Source organism: Lepus europaeus, chromosome 19 (assembly GCF_033115175.1).
Source record: "Lepus europaeus isolate LE1 chromosome 19, mLepTim1.pri, whole genome shotgun sequence".
NCBI lineage: Eukaryota > Metazoa > Chordata > Mammalia > Lagomorpha > Leporidae > Lepus > Lepus europaeus.
In genome coordinates, this window is record NC_084845.1 from 2,586,360 (window position 1) to 2,609,752 (window position 23,393).

The following is a 23,393-nucleotide window of genomic DNA, read 5'->3' on the forward strand; positions in this document are numbered from 1 at the left end:
GGCGCTCCATGCGCACTCGGTGGCCAGGAGCGCTGGGGCCCTGCTGGGCAGTCGTGGGTCCCGATGGGCCAGCCTGGGCTGCAGGAACAGCAGCTGCGGAGCGCACGCAGAGGGCGGGGCCCGGGGAAGTCCTGCCTGGGCCAGTGCTGGTCCTGGTGTGTTCAGCTCTGCATACCTACTACGTGCCAGACAGCTGCAGCTTCCGGGCATCCGGGGCGGACAGGGAGCTACCCCTGGGCCACGGCCCTCATGGCCTCAGCTGTGGGCGGCCACTGCTGTGGCCAAAGCACCCTTGTTCGTTGCTGCTGAGTGGGTACTTTGTGCTCTGCACTGTGCTGGTCTCTTCCCGGGAGCCAGCTGACTCCTCTTACAGAGAACAGTCTCAGGTGGGCCTCGCCAGCCTTGTATCTGAGACGTGCGCCAAGGAGGCACCGGTCCCGTCCGAGCTGCCCCCTCCCCCTCGCCCCTGGGCAGCCCTCCTCACGCAGAGGGCTCAGAACCAGCCGTGCTGTCCCCAGGAGTCTGCACCCCGAGGAGCCCCACCCTTTGAGTGGTCAAACTGCCCCCACGTAACTACACTGAACACCCACTCGAGTGAAGCAGCGAGTGTGGAACAGCCTGGGGCACCCGAGGGACAGCGGCTCGCTCAGTCCTGCCTCTCCCACGCTTGCCTGGTGGGGGGCTTCCACTCTCGGGGTTTCTCCAGTGGTGAAGCTGAGGATGTGGCTCCCACGCCCGCTCCTCACCTCCCCGGGCTCCACTGACGCCTGGTCCCCGCAGTGGCCTGAGTAGTTGCAGCCGGAGGCCTGGTCTCCTGGTCGTGTTGGAGCGCGAGGTCCGAGGTCTGACTTTGCTCTGGCCGCCAGGTGGCGCCTTCTGTAGCATCTTCGCTGGCGTCAGCCAGCACCGCCTAGGGGCAAAGGGGGACGAACATGTGGACGGTTCAGGAAAGTGCCAGGGAGCGCCCCCGGCTCCTGCAGGGCCCAGCGAGGGCGGCAGACGGCCAGGCACTCGGAGAGAACCCAGCCGTCTTGTGAGACGGGGGGACGCCAAGAAGGCGTGTCCCGTGAGGTGCCCGCGCGGGGCAGGGGCTCCTGGCCGGGGGAGCCTCGCCTCGCTGACCTCGCCCTCCCCCTCTTGCCTTGCAGTGGACATCCTCATCATGGACGATGACGACGTCCCCAGCTGGCCGCCCACCAAGCTGTCCCCGCCCCAGTCCGCGCCTCCGGCCGGCCCCCCGCCCCGGCCGCGGCCGCCCGCCCCCTACATCTGCAACGAGTGTGGCAAGAGCTTCAGCCACTGGTCGAAGCTGACGCGGCACCAGCGCACGCACACGGGCGAGCGGCCCAACGCGTGCGGCGACTGCGGCAAGACCTTCTCGCAGAGCTCGCACCTGGTGCAGCACCGGCGCATCCACACGGGCGAGAAGCCGTACGCGTGCTCCGAGTGCGGCAAGCGCTTCAGCTGGAGCTCCAACCTCATGCAGCACCAGCGCATCCACACGGGCGAGAAGCCCTACGCCTGCCCCGACTGCGGCCGCAGCTTCACGCAGAGCAAGAGCCTGGCCAAGCACCGGCGCTCGCACAGCGGCCTCAAGCCCTTCGTGTGCCCGCGCTGCGGCCGCGGCTTCAGCCAGCCCAAGAGCCTCGCGCGCCACCTGCGGCTGCACCCGGAGCTGTCCGGGCCCGGCGTGGCGGCCAAGGTGCTGGCGGCCAGCGTCCGCCGGGCCAAGGCGCCCGAGGAGGCGGCGGCGGCGGACGGCGAGATCGCCATCCCGGTGGGCGACGGCGAGGGCATCATCGTGGTGGGCGCGCCGGGCGAGGGCGCCGCGGCGGCTGCAGCTGTGGCGGGCGCGGGGGCCAAGGCGGCGGGGCCGCGGTCTCGGCGCGCCCCGGCGCCCAAGCCTTACGTGTGCGTGGAGTGCGGGAAGGGCTTTGGGCACGGGGCTGGGCTCCTGGCCCACCAGCGCGCCCAACACGGGGACGGGCTCGGGGCGGCGGGCGGCGAGGAGCCGGCGCACATCTGCGTGGAGTGCGGTGAGGGCTTCGTGCAGGGCGCCGCGCTGCGCAGACACAAGAAGGTGCACGCCGTGGGCGCGCCCTCGGTCTGCAGCGACTGCGGGCAGAGCTACTACAGGGCCGGCGGGGAGGAGGAGGCCGAGGCGGCCGGCGGGCGGTGCGGCGAGTGTCGCGGCGGGGAGGCAGAGGAGGGCCGGTAGGGGTGGGGAGCCCGGGGGGGCGCGGGGCAGGGCCCCTCGGGCTTGGCGGGGAAGGCGTGAGAGACCTGGGGAGCAGGGCGCACGGACAGAGGGGTGCACGGCCTCGGCGGCCTCGGAACCGGACGGTGGGCAGCCACCGCACCCTCGGGAGGGGCGCAGTCTCCTGCTCCGACCTTCTTCTGGAATGTTCTTACCGGCACGCCGCCTCTCGGCCCCTCCCAGCAGCTGTCTGGCCTCGCGGGTCCAGTCTTTGCCCTCCAGCCCGAGCCTGGCTCCCATCCCTCGGTGTGGGTGGCGGAGGCGTGAAGACGAGCGGCGGGGGTGGCGGCCCTGTCCCCGGGCCGGGCCTGGCGGGGACAATAAATGGCACTATTCAATTGTCCCTGCCTGCGTGGTTCTTGAGCTCTCGAGGGAGGACAAGAGGCCCAGTGGAGGCGCCCAGCACAGCTTAGGAGCCAGCCCAGTGGTCCGGCCTGCTGCTGCCTGGGGCCCGGAAGCTTTAGCCTGGACCTCGCCTCCAGCCGCTCCCAGTGGCCACTACTCACCGAGATAGCGGAGGCCAGGGGCGCAGGCACCATCCCTCGGCTGCAGGGGCGAAGCAGGGCTACCCGCGGCCCGCTAGGGCGCCGTGCACCTGCCCCGGGAGCAGCTGTGGGGTCTCCCCTTCGGAGAGGTCCTGGAGGAGCCAGAGCACACAAGGACGCGGCAGCCCCGGGAGGCGCCTCTTCTGAGGAGAGAAGGGTTTCTCGTCAGAGGGGAGCTTGGGGGCCACAGGGGCATCCAGCGGGGATGGGAGCCTCATGTGGGGCTCGGAGGCGTGGACATGAGTGGGCAGGGAGGGCTTCTTGGAGCTCGTGACGGGTATGTAGGTCGGAGGGTGGCCGCGGCTTCGCTGAGCTCGGTGCTGCAGTTCAGTTTATTGATAGAGCTTTTGCGTCTCTTTCCAGAGGGGTGGGGGCTATGTTAGAGTGGGCACAGGTGAGCAAAGACTTCAGGAGACCCTGCTGGTGTCCGGGGGTCCCTTTTGTCCAGTGCCAACCTTAGGTGCCGGCCTTGGGTGCTTTCCCAGGCTGGGGGAGGGAGGGAGGTGGCCCCATCACTGGGCCAGCTCAGACCAGAAGGAGGCGGGGGTGGGGACACTACAGTGCACACTCTGAGGTCAGCCCCCTCCCCCCGCTTGCCCAGGAGGTGGCGTCCTGGGAAAGGTGTGGGCTGGTCGACCCTGGGCATGCAGGCCACCCTTGCCGACCCTCGGTTCTGAGCTTGCCTGTCCCTTGAGGGTGCCCCCGGTCACAGAGCTGCCCCCTTTGCCTCCTCCGGGCCCCGGTCACTTCACAACAGAAAATAAAGTGCTTGGGCAAGCGTTCGTGCACGGGAAAAGGCCAGCCTTTGCTTTCGTGTCCTGGCTCACTCACCAGTTTGTTCGTGCACGCCACACTCAGCCAGCAGGTGTGTGCGAGCTCCAGCTTCGTGCCTGCCCGGTGTCAGGTGAAGAGAAGGGCTCTTGTCCAAGTCCTCACGAGTCTGTTCCGTAGCTGCTCTCCTGACGCACGAGGGGCTGCCTTTCCCATCCTGCAGTGTGTCGGGGGGGGCATCGTGTCCATTACTCAGTTGTCCCCCTGCAGAGACCCTGTACGGTCGGGGCCACTCCTCTTGTGCCCAGGGTGGAGATGGCACAGGGGTGGAGCAGTCTGCCTGCGAGGCTGATTTGTAAGGCATTGAGCCTCCATCTGAAAATCTGCAACCCACGCCTCCCTCACTGGCTCGACTCCACCTTCCCGTCTGTCTGCTGAGCGCCTGCCGGGCACGGAGCACACGGCAGTGGCCTCCACGCACCGGCCCTGTCCTCCTGGAGCTCCTGCGGCACGGGGCTGGGAAGCTGGTGGGAGGAGAGCCACACAGCGGAGGACCGAGGGACACGCACAGGTTCCAGGAGGAAGTCCTGGGGTGGGAGAGGCGGAGCAGGCAGTGACCGGGCTTCCTCGGTCATGACGATGCTGTCCACTCAGAGTGCCTGGGGGCTGGTGTGCTCCAGGCTGCTCGCTGTTGGAGAGGTACAGACAGTGTGTGTGTGTGTGTGGCTGTGAACATGCATGTGCACATGAGTACATGTGGATGAGTGCGTGTGTGTGCATGTCTGTATATCTGAATTGTATGGGTTGTGTCTGTCTTGGTATGTCGTATGTACTCACGTGTGTCATGTGTCTGTCACTGTGTGTATCCTTTAGCGGATGCATGTTTGTAGGCACTTGTTGGTCTGTGTGTGTTGTGAGTGTGGTGTACATACACCCCTCCTTCCCCGTCTGCTGGTCTCAGGCTTCAAGGGAGCAGAGGATTGTCTCTGGCTCCGTGGAGTTCACTTCTCCCCTGCCTGGATGGACACACTCCTGTGAATCTCCCCACTTTGCATGGCCTCTCGGTCGGCTCCTTCAGCACCGCGGACAGAGCCCGCGCCCCACGATGGTGTTCGGTTTGGGTCATAGGCTGTCACCTTGTGAGGACGGCATCACCCCCAGTTTACAAGGGAAAAGGGCTGGAGGCAGCGGCGTTACGTCTTTCCTGGGTTCTCTGCCAAGCTGCAGAGCGTAGCAGTCTGAATCTAACGTCTGTACCTGCACTGCCCCCTCTTCTTGTGAAGCTGGAGAAGCAAGAACCCCGCTGCCGTGGGCGATGCCACCCGGGCCACTGAGGACTGCAAGAGGGATCCGGTCAGGTATCCCTACTTTTATCACTTTCAAGCAATGGATACTGGGAGGAAAAACTTACTTACCAGACCTTTCTTTCAAACCAACTCTCGGATTCTCCATTTCTCTCCCAACACGAGTCTTTGAGGTATGCAGCGAGTACAAAGTGAAGTTTTTAAATTGTCCGGCATACACCCCATGTGCTACTTGGCCACCTGCATATCACTCACTCACTCATGTCTCCATTCCTGTCTCCCCTATCATCTGTGTGTCAATCATCTATCTTCATCCTGCATATTTCTTTTATTGATTTGAAAGAGTTAGAGAGGTGGGGCAGGGGGGAGAGACAGAGGTCTTCCATCCAAAGGCTCACTCCCCAGATGGCCGCAACAGCTAGAGCTGCACTGATCCCAAGCCAGGAGCTTCCTCCGGGTCTCCCACGCAGGTGCAGGGGCCCAAGCACTTGGGCCATCTTCCACTGCTTTTCCAGACCATAACAGAGAGCTGGATTGGAAGTGGAGCTGCTGGGACTCAAACTGGCGCCCAAATGGGATGCCAGCACTGCAGATGGCGGCTTTACTACTACGCCACAGCGCCGGCCCCCATCCTGCATGTTTGTATCCGTCATCTACGTCACCGATCCATGTACCACATAGCTACGTAACTGATAGTGTATCAGTGACCACACATCTAAACGTACAAACTTATATATATGATCCTTCCAGGCAGACCTGTGTGTATCTTATTTTTTAAAATTATTTTGGGGCCGGTGAAGTGACACAACAGGTTAAGCCATGGCCTGCAGTGCCGGCATACGATATGGGGGTTGGTTTGAGTCCTGGCTGCTCCACTTCCCATCCAGCTCCCTGCTAATGTGCCTGGGAAAGCAGCAGAGGATGGCCCAAGTTCCTGGGCCCCTGCACCCACGTGGGAACCTGGAAGAAGCTCCTGGCTCGGGCACAGCACAGCCCTGCCTTTTGCAGCCATTTGGGGCAGGAACCAGCACATAGAAGATCTGTCTTTTCTTTTCCCTCTAACTCTTTCAAGTAAGTACTTTTTAAAACATATAAAAATTTTGGAATTTGAGAAAGGGAGAAGGGGGGGGGAGAGAGAGGGAGAGAGAGAGAGAGAGAGAGAGAGAGAGAGAGAGAGAGAGAGAGAGAGAGAGATCGCATCCCCATCCTCTGGTTCAGCCCTGCACTCCTTCCCCCCCCTCCCAGGAAGCTCTGTGTCTCCCCTCCTCACCTGTGCCTCTGACTTCCCACCTGCTTCTCCAGAGCTGAGTGGAGGAATGTGTCCACCTGTAGGAGGGGTTTTGTGGGCTCTGTATTTTCTGCTCGATTTAGCTGTGAAACTAAGCCTTCTCTTAAAAAAAAGTCCAGCTGAAGCACACAGAGTGAGACTGTAGAAGTCTTAAACTCCTTGGTGGAAGCTAAATTGGGCTCGGCTCTTCCTCAACTCTCGTGGCCTGGAGATGCCCGTGTCCACAAACCTTCTTCATCTGCTGTCCCAGATCATCCGGGACCGAGATCGGGAGCTGGGGAGGGTGGGGAGAAGGTCCAGAAATACATTTAGTAACAGCGACTTACCAGTGTTACATTCTTGTAGAGTGAACATCAGGAGACCGTTTCCTTGTCAGAGTGAGCTGGGGAGGATAATGGCCCTGGGTCCCTCAGGGAGGGGGTCCCTGGCGGCCCCTCCCCCACTACAACTGCCACATCGTACGGGGCCAGATACAGAATGAAAATGCGGAGCACTTCGTTCAGGAGTTAAGGACTTCAAGACAGACAGGGGGCGGGCTCTGTGTGGCAGCCTCGGTCACAGCTGATTGGACCAGGAGCTGGACCTGCAGTATGGCCAGGCCTGGAGATGAAGCAGACACCATTATTCACACAACCCAGATGCCCAAACGTGGCGGGCCAGGTGACGACGCCATTCGGCCATGACTAGGCGTGCAGTGCTGGCCACCTGCTGGACCCATGACGGAGGCAAGGCGGCAAGTGCCTCCCGTGCCTGGCTCTGACGCCGGCTGCGGGGTGACGGGGAAAGCCTCCAGGAGCGCTTCAGATGGAGGACCCTGTTCACTGTGCACCAGGGGTGGGGGGGGGATTGTGAGCCCAGGCAATGTCCCCTGGGGTCCGGAGCCAGTGCAGGGGAGCACAGGTGGTGTTGCCATCTGTGGGGAGAAGCCAGGGATGCCTGGTGGCGCACAGGACAGCCCGCAGCCCAGACCTGGTCAGCGCCAGACCTGGAGGCACTGACCACAGGAAACCTCCAGAGGGCCTGGGAGGAAGCGCCTTCCTCCTGCTCCGCCCTCCTCCGAAGATGTAGGCTCTGTCACCACCTGCTGAATTCGCCGAGCCTGGACTTGCCTGCCCGCACGCTCACCCCCTTGTGGCCCCAGGTCGGGGCTTCCATTAGACACAGCTCGCAGCGGCATAGCGAATTCACAGGTGAATCCCGGGTCCTCTGGAGGGGATGAGGATAGAGTCTGAGGGGGGATTATCACAAGGGCCGGGTGCAGAGGCAGCACCCCAGCCCAGGCCAGCGAGGCTGCACTCCCCAGCGCTCACCCCCAGGACAGGGACCCAGGTCCTCCTGCTGCTCTCCTCCCCACGGCCACCTGTGGAAGACAAGCAGGGACACAGAGGGTGAATGACTGGGACACACGGACCCAGCTGCTGAAGTCCCAGCAGTGCTTTGGGTGTTCCCCGGGATCCCCAGATAACCCCTCGGGAGCTGGGTTCCGGCTACCAGGGGAGGGGACCCTGTTCCCGCAGCGGGTGGAGGCTCCCCGGCTCCTGCTGGCCTGCGGTCAGGCTGCCTAAACTTCCAGGCCCCCTCGCCAGACTCCACGCCCCCTACTACTCCACAAAGGCGAGAAAGCAGCTGGGATGTGGACATCTCCAACCCTGCGTGTCACGATGTGACTCCTTTCTCTTTAAGGATTTCTATTTTATTTGAGAGAGCAACAAAGCCCTTGCATCCTTCCATCTGCTGGTTCACTCCCCAGATGGACGCAGCAGTCATGGCTGGGCCAGGCAGAAACCAGGAGCTCCACCTGCATCTCCCATGTGGCTGCAGGGGCCAAGTACTTGAGACACCTGCGGCTGCTTTCCCAGGCGCATTAGCAGGGAGCTGGATGGAAATGGAGCAGCCGGGACCAGAACCAGCTGCCATACGGGATGCTGATGTTGTCAGTGGTGGTTTCACCCATTGTGCCACAACACCGGCCCCTACTCCCGTCTGAGAGGTTGTGTTGCTCTGCAGGGAATCCCATAGCAGGCAGGAACTAGTAGCACGTGGCTCGAGGTGCCTGGGGCCTCGAGGTGCTACCGGGGCCCTGGAAAAATCCCCGACTTGGATACATCTGGGGTGGAGCAGCTGGCCTCCAGGAGGTTAGCGCTATGTGCACACGCATGAGTGGAAACCCCAGGAGGCCACTTTTACAGCAGCCATGGAGGGTCTAGGCTCAGATGGCAATGAGCCGCCGAGTTCTCGCCCACGGCTTGTGACGGCGCGAGAACACATCACAGAAGCACTTCCACGGCCGTGGGCAGAGTTGCAGAATCACAGGGTGGTTTGCGCCTTTCCAACAGTGCCACCGTGTCCTGTGGGAGTGGTTCAGTGCTGTTACCCATGGAAACCGCCCCACAGAAACCATCACACAGCACACCACACGGAACCTCTCATGGCAACCGTCTCACAGGACTGTCGGCAGAATGCCTCTTGCCCTGTGGACACCAGGGAGGGCTGGGTGGAGGGGTCCTCCTTGGTGTAGGGCTCAGCTGAAATATCTAGAAGAGTATACGAGTAGGGGAGGAGCCGACAGAAACAGGACTGAGGGAGCCCGGGGGGAAGACAAGCTGTTCCACGTGTTTGCTGCGGCTGTCCGCTGGGCGTCAAAACCCAGAATTGTATGCGAGCACTTCAAATTTCATGGGAAACTGGAATTAAAACAAACATTGGTGTGAAAAAGTTTGAAAGCCACATATAGTCTTTTCATAATATGCCTCCCATGAGCTTTTTGAAGCTGCTTTGCGTTCAGAGAGTTCTAAGAACTTTTTTTTTTTTTAATTTTTGACAGGCAGAGTGGACAGTGAGAGAGAGACAGAGAGAAAGGTCTTCCTTTTGCCATTGGTTCACCCTCCAATGGCCGCCGCGGTAGCGCGCTGCGGCCGGCGCACCGCGCTGTTCCGATGGCAGGAGCCAGGTGCTTATCCTGGTCTCCCATGGGGTGCAGAGCCCCAGCACTTGGGCCACCCTCCACTGCACTCCCTGGCTACAGCAGAGAGCTGGCCTGGAAGAGGAGCAACCGGGACAGGATCGGTGCCCTGACCGGGACTAGAACCCGGTGTGCCGGCGCCGCAAGGCAGAGGATTAGCCTGTTGAGCCACAGCGCCGGCCTAAGAACCTTTAAAGTATGGGGCAGTGGGGGCATTTTTGCTGTATGAAAATTATACCCCAAACCAGACTTGGAAAACTGGAAGCATTGCAGAACCAACAAAGTAGCATTCCCAGTCTCCGTTGTCCAAGGTAGCTGCCGTACTCCTGCTGACACCACACTTGTTCCCTGCAGTGGGCACAGCTATGGTTCCACAGTATCTCCTAGTGAGAGCCCAAGACTTTCCCTCTTAGTGAAGGCTCGGGCTTCTGTAGCCATGGCGACACACCACTACCCAGATAGGCCTCAAACAGGGGGTCCCCAAGATGACCACGCACCCCGGGGGACAGCTGCTTGTCAACCCAGCTTGAACAGCAGTCCCTGAGCCCCAGCCCCCCCACCCCTGCCTACAGAGATCAGGAGACCTGCCGAGCCAGCTCTGTGGAAGGAGCTCGGCTTCCCGTGGAGCGGCCGTCACGCCCGGCTATGCTGTTCAGAAAGGTGCTTCAAGGCCAGCGGTTGTTACCCACACTTGGGGGGATTTCTGAGAACCCAAAGCCTCCAAGCCCCGCCCTGGACTCACGGCCACTGGACAAGAACACTGGGTACGCTTTCCAATGCTCAAGTGTTTATTCCGATTCGCTCTGCGCTCCAAGACAGACGGTAGAGGCAACCTCCAAATGCAGCAGCCGGGTCCCACGCAACACAGAACTACTGCCGTCGGGGGCTCCCCGAGCCCCACTCACTCTCCCTCCTCAGGAAGGGCCTCCCGGCACAGCCCGCCGAGGACCCGGGCTTCAGTGGCCCCGTCAGGGCGGGTGTGAGTATGGGGAGGGGCCGTCTTCAGTCTTTCCACCAGTACCGGTCGTCTTGCACGTGGGAATACCAGTCGCCGTCAACCACGAGCCCGGGCTTGAGCCGCTGCAGCTCCTCCAGCAGCTGTTGTGTCTGCGCGGGGTACTGCTCTTTCCACAGCCTGCGGAGGAGGGCGGGCATGGTGCAGATGTCCGGTGGGGGGGGGGGGAGGTGGGAGAGACAGACGGGGTGGGGGGGAGGTGGGAGGGAGAGAGAGACGGGGGGGGGGGGAGGTGGGAGAGAGAGACAGACAGACGGGGGGGAGGTGGGAGGGAGAGAGAGACAGACGGGGGGTGGAGGTGGGAGGGAGAGAGAGACAGATGGGGGGGGGAGGTGGGAGGGAGAGGGAGAGACAGACGGGGGGGGGAGGTGGGAGGGAGAGGGAGAGGGAGAGACAGACGGGGGGAGGTGGGAGGGAGAGGGAGAGACAGACGGGGGGAGGTGGGAGGGAGAGGGAGAGGGAGAGACAGACGGGGGGAGGTGGGAGGGAGAGGGAGAGACAGACGGGGGGAGGTGGGAGGGAGAGGGAGAGGGAGAGACAGACGGGGGGAGGCGGGAGAGGGAGAGACAGACGGGGGGGAGGCGGGAGAGGGAGAGACAGACGGGGGGGAGGCGGGAGAGGGAGAGACAGACGGGGGGAGGTGGGAGAGGGAGAGACAGACGGGGGGAGGCGGGAGAGGGAGAGAGACAGAAGGGGGGAGGCGGGAGAGGGAGAGAGACAGAAGGGGGGAGGCGGGAGAGAGAGAGAGACAGAAGGGGGAAGGCGGGAGAGAGAGACAGACAGAAGGGGGGAGGCGGGAGAGAGAGACAGACAGAAGGGGGGAGGCGGGAGAGAGAGACAGACAGAAGGGGGGAGGCGGGAGAGAGAGACAGACAGAAGGGGGGAGGCGGGAGAGAGAGAGAGACAGAAGGGGGAGGGGCGGAGGTGGGAGAGAGAGACAGAAGGGGGAGGGGAGGAGGTGTGTGTGGGGGGAGGGAAACAAGTGTTTAAATACAAGAACAAAGGCATCCCCATTTCACAGATGGGGAAATGGACCAAGAAGAGGCAGGTGTGACACTTCTGCTCTGCACCCAGCGTCCTGCCCTTCCTGGCCATTGCGCAAGTGCTCATGGGAGCCGTTCCCGCAGCGCGATCTGCAGATCCTGTGGTCCACATCTCCCACTCTCCTCCTCCTCACGGTCCCACCACCCCCGTGATAGCTGCTCCAGGGCCCTTGCTGGATGCATGCCTGTACCAGGGCTCGAATCCCACTGAAATCTGGCTGCCGCTGGCTGGGACCACTGCAGAGGACGGCCACTCAACCAGAGGCTTGCTCCTGCCAGCGACGCCTTCACCTAGCTCAGGGGCGCCCTCGGCCTCCACACCGTCTGGCTCTGAGGAGCTAAATGGTGAGTGCGCTTGCACCATCAGGCATCCATGAGCCACGTGCCTGTGAAGGAAGCCCTCGCTGACAGTCCCAATGACGCCGAGCGTCTCTGGTCCAGGCCCCGCCCCACCGTGCGCAGGCAGCCCTGCAAGGCTCGGTTTTCAGCCACTCGCCCCTCGGCAGGCGAGGAGGTTACCATCCTGTTCCCGTCTCATCTTCCAGTGAAGCCCCTTGGCCACGTTGTGCAGGCACTGTCCTGGCTCTGCCGTGGGTCAGATCAGTCTCACAATATGCCCCCATGTTATCACCAAAAAGACGAGGACAGATTGAGAATTCTCTGGTTTTAAATGTTGTAATAACAGGGACGACAAAACGCTCCTGGGGCCGTGGGTCGGTCCTCTGCCTTGTCAAGCTCACCTCTCGCCAGCGCGTCCTTCTCCCGTGAGCTCCAGGCCTGCTGCTCTGGGAGCCTCTGATCCCAAGTTCACTCAGGAAAGCTCCTGCCGCGGATTCGCACGGAGCCACCTTTGCTCTGGGGGACCCAGGCCAAATAGCAGTTCCTTGGTGGAAACTTCCGACCCCATAAACCGAAATCAAGCTCACACACCATCACCCTTACCCCCTGTGGTAATCCCAGCTTAGTTTTCAGTTATGGTAAGCTATAGGAAATACAGCTATGGGGAGAGAAGAAACCCCCCAGCCTGGTTCCTTTCCCAAAGCCCACAGTGGCTTGGGCCAAGGAGCTGGGAGAAACCAACACCGGTCTCCCACACGAGCAGCTGGGGCCGGAGCATCGAGTCGTCACTGCCATCTCTCAGGGGGCACAGAAGCTGGGGCTCAGGAGCCAGAGCAGGGACTCGGACACAGGCGCTGTGCCATGGGAGGCAGCCGTCCTAACCAGTAGCTCGGCTCCAGGAGCTCACCCTGTGACAATCTTTTACCACTTAAGAGGCAGGGAGGTGGGACAGAGTGAGCGAGTCAGAGAGCATGCATGCAAGAGAGCGAGCGAGCCAGAGAACATGGACTTGTAAGCGTACAGTTAAGTGGCATTAATTAAACGCCTTCCTATTGTCTGGGCGGCCGTTGGCAGCGCCGTGTGCGGAACTCTGTGTTGCAGAGCGCACTGTGTGCCCGGTACACGACAGTTCCCAGCCCCACCACCCTCATCGGCTCTGTCTGACAGCGATTGCCCGAGGGACCTGCTGAGGTCACTGATCTGAGTGACTCCAGTTTCGTGCATGTCCACGTCTGGGTCAGAATCCCCCTCCTCTCTGTGCCACACCCGAGTCTCCATTCACCCGTCTGGACCCCTGGGCCGCCTCCACCTTTTGGCCATCACTACAAACGACGCTGTTGCGCGTGGATGTGTAAGTTTCTCCGAGGTCTTGCTTCCAAGGAGTGAAAGCGTAGGTGGCACAACAGTTTTGTTTGTTTTCAAGCATAAATAGTTGCACGTTCATCTCTGCACCAGCCCTAACCCCCACTGGGCGCCTTGGCTACACCTCTCACGTCCCTGCTATAGAGCTTTGCTTGCCGAGCCAGTCTGCACTCCGCCAGGGGGGCTGCCTGTACGAGGAGCAGGTCTGTCTGAGAACAGTTCCCACTCACCCGATTATCCGCAGATTCGACGTGGGGCGTGCGAAGGCCGAGCACAGCTTCCTCACTATGTTGGGGCTGAAGTTATTCCGCACCAGGTTGAGACTGGTCAGGTGCTGGTTGTGGGCCAGGGCCAGCAACAGTGCCCCACAGCAATCAGAAGTTAACCCACAGGCCTCCAACCTGCACCCAAGAAACAGCAAAGGTTAGCACTGGGTCCTCCCCTGGCCCCAGGAGAATGCCAGTGGGGGTTCACCCCCACCCGAGGCTTCTGCTCCATCCTGGGAGGGACCCGAGTGCCTCCCGGGGCTGCTGCTGCTCCAGTTTTACTTTAATAAGAGTTTATCTGTAGGAGCAGTGGGAAGCGAAAGACCAACGTCCGGTATGGTAACGGTATTGCATGGAGACGCGTACTGGGATACTCAGGGCCAGAACATCAAAATCGTTGACTTGCTAGGACAGACAGTTGACGGGTACAGCGAAGTACTAAAGACTGTGCAAACTGGGTAGTGGATGAGTGGGTCTGAATTCTTATTTCAGATTCTGTGTTGTGGGTTTTTTTTTTTTTGATTGATTTGAAAGGCAGAGTTGCACACACCACAAAATAGAGATTGATTCTCCATCAGTTGGTTCACTCCCCAAACGGCAACAACCGAAAGAGCTGGACCAGCCTGGACCCAGGAGCTTCATCCGGGTCTCCCACGTGGGTGCAGGGGCCCAAGCACTTGAGCCATCCTCTGCTGCTTTCCCAGGTGCATGGGCAGGGAGCTGGATGGGAAGTGGAGCAGCCAGGACTGGAATAGGCACCCGTAGTAAGTGCTAGATTTGCAGGTGGCAGTCTAACCTGCTGTTCCATAACACTGGCCCCTGGAGTCCTTGTGATACAGTAAGGAGTTTGTGGAAGGCTGCTAGCCAACTATAGCTAGATGAGGGTGGGGAATCAGATTAAATTAAAGCTTGCTTTTTTAGTTTTGCTTCTAAAATTATATCTGAGTATTTATCAAGACAGGAATTCCCAGTAGAGAGGATGAGGACAGGGGCTAGGGGTGGTGAATTGATGGTGGCACAAGGTGCTGCACACTTGGTTGTGGGTCCCCACACAGACTGATCTGGGGAACCCACGGCTGTTGGGGGGCTTCCCCATTGCTACTGAAGGGGCGGCTTGTGGGAGCAGGTGGTATTTGGTGTCTGGGCAGAGTTTAGGGCTTCCCTAACAAAGTGGTTTTCTACATGTTTGAAGGGGGTGGCATTCGTCAAGGACCAAGAACAAAGTAGGCTCAACAGTTTCTGTAGAACAGAGTTTGAGATCATTGTGCCTGGGATGGGGACAACTTAGAAAGTCCTACAGGGAAGACAAATTCACATCGATGTCCACTGAGGGCACACGGCACCCAGCTGCCCTTTCCAGCACCTGCAGCTCTCAGCTCCCCAGGGACACGTGCTGGAAGCACGCGGTGTTTTGTAGCACAGGCCAGGGGGAGACGTCTAGATAGCACTGGATCAAACAGAACACAAAATCCAGGAGAGACGAGGAGGAACGGAAGGCAAGACATAACCTCAGAGAAAAGCCACAAAGACAGGAGAAGCCAAGCGAGTCCTGAGAACAGCATGTCCTTAGAGAAGGCAGTGCGTCATTGGAATAAGCCCCGAGCCCAACAAGACAGGAACGCCATCCCGGCCGGGGCGACAGGGGTTACGAATGAGGCACGCGTGGTGCCCAACAAGCGGTTGCAGCCACACCCTAGGGCAGCTCACAGCGCTGGGACACTGCCACCTCCATCTGGAACACTTCCCCATTTAGCACCGGGGGTTGTCCAGTGGGTACCCGAGGCCTTCCTACCTCTGCTCCTCAGCCTCAAGCTCTTGTTGTCCACTCATCTCATGCACAGGAGCTGAGCTGGCCCTGTGGTCCAATCCTGGATACAGGGCTGTGAGGTCTGGTCGTCGTCACTGGCCAGGCACCCCGACGCCTGGGTTCCCCACCGCGCCCTTCCTCCGAGCCCCGGGAGCTTACCCGAGTCTCTCTAGAACGCTGGTCCTCTGCTTCAGTCCCTCGCACAGTGCTGCCATCCCAGTGTCCCCCAGGGCGTTGCCGGCGAGATCCAAGCTCTTCAGGTGTTTGCTTCTCACAATCACATGGGACAGGCTTCCACAGCAGGCGGCCGTGAGGCGACAGTCTGCCACCCTGCGGGAGACCAGGGGAGCTCGGCAAAGTGCAACGGGGGGGATAATCAAAGTTAGGACCCATTCATAGGGGTTTCCTCTCTTCCTTTGCAACGGGGGACAGCCTAGGTGGTGCCATCTCCCTTAACTTCAGGGTGAGGAGCAGCAGTGTGCCGCAGTGGGTTAAGCTGTGGTTTGGGACGCTGGTACCCCATGGCTGGGTGCCCATTCGATGCCCAGTGGCTCCTCTCTGATCCAGCCTCCTGCTACTGCACCTGGGAAGGCAGCTGATGCTGGCTCCAGTACTTGGGCCCCCACCAACCCATGTGGGAGAGCAGGGTAGAGTTCCTGGCTCCGGACTTGGGCCTGGCCAAGATCTGGTTGTTGTGGCCATTTGAGGAGTGCACCAGCGAATGAGAGACCCATCTACCTTTCAAATGAGTAAATCAATCTTAAAAACAAACCTAGGAGAGAGAGGATAGCCTAGGGGATTGGGAAGTTTTGAGCAGAACTTGAGGTATCAGAAAAGGAAACCGGCATCTTTACTTCCTACCTGGGGGTAGCAAGGTGGGATCAGGATTCTCTATGGGGGAGGGGGAGAGAAATGGAAGAGCTGGATGAGGGCGAGGTGTGGAGTCATGAGGAGGAAAGAGAAGTGACAGTCACCGACGTGCTGATAGAGTGCCCCGGGAGGAAGGGTCCTGTTCTACCCCAGACAGGGGGAAAACACGAGGCAGAGAAGACCCCGGTGTCATTGCTGGTTTATTGAGTAGAAACGACAGGAAGTCTTGGGATCCCATGCGTGTTCAATGTCTGTAATGTGTGGGGTCAGCGCTGTGGTGTAGTGGGTAAAGCCATCACCTGTAGTGCTGGCACCCCATATGGGCACCAGTTCGAGTCCCAGCTGCTCTACTTCTGATCCAGCTCTCCAATGTGGTCAGGGAAAGCGGTAGAAGATGGCCCGAGTGCTTGGACCCCTGCGCCCATGTGGGAGACCTGGAGGAAGCTCCTGGCTTTGGATCAGCGCAGCTCCGGCCATTGCAGCCAATTGGGGAGTGAACCAGCGGATGGAAGACACTCTCTCTGCCTCTCCTTCTCTCTGTGTAACTCAGACTTTCAAATGAGTAAATCTTTTTAAAAAACCTGTAATGTGAAAACCCAAAATCTGAAACTGAGTGCCAACAATGCCACAGGCAGAAAATTCTACAATATCAGACAGTTGGCAAGCTAACCAGAGGTACACCAGGATGCTGCATTACAGCTTCTGTGTATAAAGTGTGTATGAAAGACAGATCTTCTGTTTAGACTGGGACCCAATCCTTAAGGTATCTTAGGATGTGAGGGCAAATATTACAAATCCAGAACGCTTGTGGTCTCACGCATTTTAGGTAGGGGATACTCGGCCTGTATCTCCAGCTTAGTAAGCCAAGAGCAGGATGAGCCCACTGGGATGCAGAGTTCTTCCTCAGAGGCAACGTTGGTTATGAACGAGGAGGAACTAGGTAGTGAGGGCTTAGGACTCACGGTCAAGTGGGGACAGCCGAGTCCGATTCCAGCATGCATGAATGATGGCAAGGGCCAGACGACCTCCCAGCCCTTCAATGCAATCCCATAGAGGATATCTCCAACTAAGATTAAGTTTCTATACCATGCTCAAGTTTCAAATTCCAGCCCAATTAAAGCAGGCAGAGAATTAATACCCAGAGGTTTGTGGACTACACTTTATGTTCCAATTCTTTTATCAATGGGAGAGATTGCAACATGGTTCTATTTTTTTGGTCCATTGATTATATCTTTGTCACTGAAAGTACTATCAAGTATGCGAGGATTTGTAAGGCTCTTCTAACCAAAACACTGGATGTAAGTGTCTAGTTTGAGAGACTTTTGGTTATAATGCAGTATCAAATGAATACCACGCTGCATTTGTTATGATCTGTGCTTCAAAGGCATCCACACCAACGTCTGGATTCCTCCTTGGGGGTTTAGTTCCCTGCTGGAGATCTGGAAACGGGGGCCTGCAGGAAGTCAGGTATTCAGAACACACAGAGCCCTGTGCCTGCTCTCTGTTAAGAACACATTAAGTGTTGACTGTCTGCCACCCTTCCTCGTAAAACATTAGATGTATTTACACGCCAGGGAACAAGAATCCTAGGAGGCATTCACCTAACTGCCAACAGCTATGACTTTCTGCTTGCAAGACTGAAGGTGGGTGGCTCGCTCAGATCTTTTTAACTTTTTGCAGGCTATTTGGTGATGAGCTACTTCTATAGAATAAAAACATTCCAACAGAGGGTGAAGAAACTCGGGGGCCAGAATGAAAGAGATCGAGAGATAGACGTGCACCTCCTCCCCATCTATGGAGGAAGATAACCTGAGGTGCCCACAGATTTTAGGGACGGGGCGGGGGGGGGGGGCACAGAACTTTCTCCCGTGGGGTTTCTTTTGGGATTAATTTCTCTCCGACATCTGTTGAGGCATCGACACATCAACACACCTGGAGTGCCCATGGAGAGGTGAGCATCAGTTGACCCCAGGGCCCAGTTTTTAGTTCCTGTCTCCCTTGCTCACCCCTCTTGACCTTCTAAGGAGCCTCAGGTCCCAGCATGGCAGAGCTGACCCCCAATGCCCACAGGCGACTTACTCCAAGTCCTGCAGGTGACAAGACGGTTCCCTCATGACCTCATACAGAAGCTTCACCCCACTGTCCCCCAAGGGGTTCCTGTTGAGGCTCAGGTGCGTCAGCCTTCTATTGTCCTTCAGCGCAAAGGCAAGGTAGCCACAGCCAGCTACATCCAGGTTGCACTGGTCAAGTCTGCGGGAAGCACACAGGGACAGACAGGGTCACGTCTGCTCTTCGGCGAGATGACAGCAGGTGGACGAGAGGGCGCACAGGCACCACGTTGTTTGCCTGGAGCATCCACCCAGTGTGGTGTCCACGGGGGATTCCTGGAACCAAAGCCCTGCAAACCCCGAGGGACAACTGTGAACACCGAATCCCGCCCTGCTGCTCTGTGCCTTGGAGCTGCACCACAGGACCCGTTAAGAAGCAGAGAAGGCCCCGGGAGGCCAGTGGGACTCACAGCAGCCACTGCAGACCGCTGTCAGGAATGGCGCGGGACAGCGGACTCAGCCCTTCGTGCTCCGGGTTGTTGTTTGACAGGCACAGGTGCGTCAAGCTGCGGTTGTCGGTGAGGGCCAAGGCCAGCACCTGGCAGCTGACAGCTGTGAGGCCACAGTTCTCCAGTCTGTAAGAAGAGAGCCCGGAGGGGAGACAATGAGCAGCATTCTGGAACTCGCCTCTCTCCTTTACAAAAAGAGGAAAAAAAAAGTCCAAGCACATGCTCGTAGTGTCTACCTTTACCGTGCAAATGCCACTCCCCTGCTTCCACTCACTACCCCGAATACTGTGAATACTGTGCGTGAAGAGGTCCAACAGCCACAGCAGGAGACACGGATCTGCTCCCTATGTGAGGCCCAGCTGAGCGATTCTCCTAGGATCCTAGACTCATTCCTGCTACTAGGACTTTGCACCCATTCTTCAAACCCTCCCCATCCAGCCCCTTCCTCTCGCGACCCTGCCAAGCCGAGGGTAACCCCTACTCCACTCTACTCCTGACAAGACCAATCTCTGTGCATTCCTCAGTGAGGGGTCCCAGTCTCCCTCAGTGCCTGGCTTACACGGCTAAACTTCAGTGGATGTTAACACAGTTAATACCAACACAGTAGACTACGGTTAATGTTAACACGAGTGTATCGTATGACGATACTGCAAAAAGTTCATGGAAAATGGCATGGAATGATGTATTTTGGTGCAAAAATCGAAATTCATGGTTTTTCCACAATACATATTTAGATGAACTTTCTGGAGATCCCTTGTGTTTTTCAAGAGATAAAGGGTTTATGAATATTCTCACCATGACAGGATACATGTTTGAAGTGATGGATCTGCTAATTATTCAAGTTTGGTCATACATTGTACACCCTAAAACACACGGTCCATGCTCTGAATACAGAGATGCTGTGTGTCAGAAGTTAGAGGTGTGACACAACATGCCACGTCTTTGACAAACCAAGTACTCCACCTTTCTCAAGGCTTGTTTGTGCATCTCTGAAGAGACCCCCACTTACAGTTTGCCACATGAGTGACGTCTCTGTGACCACGACTTGGAGTGCTCTTCCCTACTCTGGGGACTGTGACAGCACACCTGACAGATCGGGGCCGGCGCCGTGGCTGTGGACCAGCAGGTAGAGCTGACGCCCGCGGCTCCGGCATCCCTCATGGGCGCCGGTCAAGTCCCAGCTGCTCCACTTCCAATCCAGCTCCCTGCTATGGCCTGGGATAGCAGTGGAGGATGGCCCAAGTGCTTGGGCTCCTGCACCCACGTGAGAGACCTGGATAAAGCTCCTGATCAGCCCAGCTCCAACCATTGCAGCCATTTGGGGAGTGAGCCAGTGGATGCAAACTCTGTCTCTCCCTCTGACTTTCAAATAAAATCAATCTTAAAGAAAACAAAAACCTGATAGAGCTTATGTGTGCGGCACTGACGTCAGTGACTGGACTTCAGGATCCGTAAGCTAGGAGTCCGGCAGACACAGAGTGTGGCCTCAGTCTTTAGGTTTTCCATTCAGCAGAGGCCTGCTTCCGCCCAGTCAGCTGGAGTTTATTTTTAAGTGCACACATGGGGGGCTGGCTTCCCTGTCTAGTGCGCGTATTCCCCACAATTCTCTGTCCTCCACCCCTCCTCCTCCTTGTTAAGTACTGGGGAGACACCACCTGTGCGGGACAGTCAGTGCAGCGCCTTGTGAATTTGTGCTCTGAGATCTTATTTTAGCCCACATAATGCAGAGCTCTGGGACCAGAGAATTCCAACCATAACCTCCTCTACAAGGTGTGGCAAAATCCAGTCAACATACGGCGACTTCTTCCCTTAGAAACACAGGCTGGGTAGACAGACGGAGGAGGCAAGCTGCACTCCCCTCTCTGTGCACTCGGATTTTAACTTCTGCCCCGACTTCAGAGCTTAGGGAACACAGGCTGCCGTGGCATCCTTCCAGACCGGTCAGGAGAAACACTTTCTCCCGGAGCGGGAGGTGGCCAGGAGAGCCTCCGGGCCAGGGCTCGGCTCTTGGGCACCAGGAACAGCTCACAATGCGGGTCGAGTCCAGGGTGACCTCGGACAGCAGAAACCCCTTCTTCTGGACTGCATTTTCGTGGTCAGAAAATGGGCTGAAATCATCTCCCTCTTAGGTTGTTCATGAAAACTGGGCCAGCGGGATTAGAGCGCTTAGCACAGGGGCTGCAGCGCCATGAGGTGTAGGCATCAGCTCCAACCACAGCCATTGCTCTCTGGGACTCTGGCGTTGGTCTTAAGCATTTAAGGAAGATAAAAACTATTCAAACGGGAAAAACACAACAGAAACTTATTTCATGACCCAAAGTCCCTAAGGTACTGAACAGTCCAACCCTACTCAGAGGCAACTGTAGGCACCGTTGAAGCTTCTACTCTACTTCTCTAACTCAGAATAAAAACACAGCCCAGGTGGTATGAGCACACTGGACCTGTGCTTTTTTTTTTTTTAAACAGGCAGAGTGGACAGTGAGAGAGAGAGAGAGAGAGAGAGAGAAAGGTCTTCCTTTTCCATTGGTTCACTCCCCAATGGCCACTGCGGCCAGTGCACCATGCTGATCCAAAGCCAGGAGCCAGGTGCTTCTCCTGGTCTCCCATGCGGGTGCAGGGCCCAAGGACCTGGGCCATCCTCCACTGCCTTCCCAGGCCACAGCAGAGAGCTGGACTGGAAGAGGAGCAACCGGGACAGAATCCGGCGCCCCGACCGGGACTAGAACCTGGGGTGCCGGCGCCACAGGTGGAGGATTAGCCTGATTGAGCTGCAGCGCTGGCCCTGGATCTGTGCTTCTAATTCAACTTTCTGTGGTCAATGTTCTGGACCTGCGCCGTCCACTAAGGTACCCACCAGCCACATGGCTATTGTGGGGTACAGGCAGCGAGTCGGAACTTACGCAGTTGCTCTCAATTCCTATCAACAGTCCCAAGTTACTGCTGGCTCTACATTCAGCCACACGTAGCCTGGAGGCCCACGTGGCGCAAAGGGTTTAAGGTTCTATTTAGGTGAGTAGTTGAAGGTTTTGGTTACTGGAAAATATTTAGCAAGCCAGAAAATTCACAAAAATGTGAGTACTAAGGTTACTCCAGAAGACCTCTAGACACGGCAGCGATCGATCAGAATGGCTTGAGGCATGCAGCCGCCTTCCCCGGGAGGAAGCTGTGTGCCCAGCACGGCTCAGAAGCTAAATCCTGTTATGTAACTGGAGCCTTTTGTGGCGAGCGGGTGCGGGGACGGCACGGCTCCGGGAAATCAATCACAGCCTGAACCTCGCCTTCCCCCCTCGACGTGGGTGCCCCTACAGACGCGCGAGTTAGCCTTTCCAAGACGGTCTTCTCATCCATCAGCTGTCAGCTCTCCAGACAGACCTTTGGAGCTGGATAAGCGAGTAGGTATGGAGAAGCTGGAGCACTGTGATTGGTACAGCTAATCGTCTGTCAGTGGTTTCTCTAACCGTTACTCCCTCCCCTCTTCCCTTTGGAGAAGTTACCACTAAGAAAGCGACACCCGGTTAGGCCCCTCCGCGGTCACAGGTGCAGGACTGCTGCCCCCTTGTGTCTCCACGTGGAAGTACTGCTGGGACTTGCCCCTGCCCTCGGCCCCTCTTCTCTGCCGGAGGTAGGAGTTTTCCAATTGGCTGCTTGGATGATGCTCGCCTCGCCCCTCCCTTTTGCGACTTTGTGCTGTGGTCTGAACCCTGCCACTTCTCACCATCCCCTTCCGGTAACTGGCCAAGCAAAGCTCTCCAGTTGCGGAGTGGAGCAGTCATAACCCTCCCCAGGTTTACCCACCCACGCAGGCAGGCCAGCCCCATGCTCTGAGAAAGACCACGGGTCGGCTTCCATGTAGAGATTCCCACTCCCATCTTTCACATCAGCTTAGAGCTCAGGCGCAGACCCGGAGGTCACTGTCTTTTCCTGTATCCCAGCATCGGGGCACCGACTCCCACCCTCACCCGCGGCTGATGCCCCCCAGCCCGTTCCCCTCCCTCCCGTGACCTGGAGGGTTTCGGGTCAGACAACTCCAGTGAAAAACAGCACTCACATCAGCCTCTGCAGGAAACACCAGGACAGCCTCAGGGCGTCACACAGGGGCTTCAACCCCCAGTCCGTCACCTTATTCCCTGCTATGCTGAGGGTCTTCAGGCTGGTGGATTTGTGAACGACTTGGGAGATCATCAGGTAGCAGGTCTGGGTTAGCCCACAGGAGTCCAATCTGCAGAGACAGGCAGCGTGACACACGGCCGCAGCTCTCCCCAGAAGCAACGCCTCTCTCCTCGGCACAGACCAGCGGCCACTCTGGCCTGGGGACCCTGCCTGCTGCTGCCCCTCGGGGTCTGAGCCTTCTCGGGTCCTTCCCTGGGCAATGCCACCCGCTCTCCACCGGAGGTCATCGCAGGCTCTATTTCTCATTCAGTTCTCTTTACAGGAAGCCAGACTCACTTCCTTACTTAACCCTGCCCACCCTGCCCCAATCTGCTCCCCTCCCCTCGGGCAGACACGATCCCAGCCATGGCAGCGACCACCAGCTGGCATCTGCACCTGCCTGCTGTCCATCCCCCTGCCCCATCCCCAGGACGTTGCCTCTGCGAGGGTAGAGACTTGCCTTGTCCCCTACTGTATCTCTGGCAGCTGCGATAGCACATAGTAGGTCTGCAAGCAATGACTGGGAGGCACAATCTCCTCCAACAACCAGCAACATCTACGAGATCCGAGTCACTCTCTAGCCTATGACCTAGTAATCCTACCCTCAGCACTTCACCAGCTACTGAAATAGCTTAGCATCCTCATGACTGAATTTACCATCTCTGATGGTGGTTGTACTGGAGAAACTGGGGTGCAGACTGGTGTGCAAGCCTGCTTTGGCTTCTTTCTGGACAGAGCTGTACTCTTTTCCAGTCTGCCTTGGGGCAGGAAGGATCAGATGACAGAGTTCTAGCTAAGGGGATGTGAGAGGAAGCAATTTGCACCACTTCCAGGTCAGGCTTTAAAACCTCCCTACTG

The 23,393-nt window shown here is 58.2% G+C and overlaps 2 protein-coding genes across 4 annotated transcripts in view; one reads left to right on the forward strand and one right to left on the reverse strand.

Moving 5' to 3' along the window:
• Positions 1-2,600, forward strand: part of ZNF787 (zinc finger protein 787) — a 32,623-nt gene extending 30,023 nt beyond the window's left edge. For all 3 annotated transcript variants that reach the window (XM_062177821.1, XM_062177819.1, XM_062177820.1), the window contains exon 3: positions 1,149-2,600. In XM_062177821.1, the coding sequence (XP_062033805.1) occupies positions 1,149-2,218 (1,070 nt within the window). In that variant the 3' untranslated portion in view covers positions 2,219-2,600. The remainder of the gene's footprint in view (positions 1-1,148) is intronic.
• A 7,529-nt stretch (positions 2,601-10,129) lies between these two features.
• The window catches only part of NLRP5 (NLR family pyrin domain containing 5), a gene marked incomplete at its 5' end in the record, with an annotated part of 32,836 nt that continues 19,572 nt past the window's right edge, over positions 10,130-23,393 (reverse strand). The window contains 6 exons of the mRNA XM_062177601.1: positions 10,130-10,262; positions 13,117-13,287; positions 15,119-15,289; positions 17,909-18,079; positions 18,348-18,512; positions 22,435-22,605. Of these exons, the coding sequence (XP_062033585.1) occupies positions 10,130-10,262; positions 13,117-13,287; positions 15,119-15,289; positions 17,909-18,079; positions 18,348-18,512; positions 22,435-22,605 (982 nt within the window). The remainder of the gene's footprint in view (positions 10,263-13,116; positions 13,288-15,118; positions 15,290-17,908; positions 18,080-18,347; positions 18,513-22,434; positions 22,606-23,393) is intronic.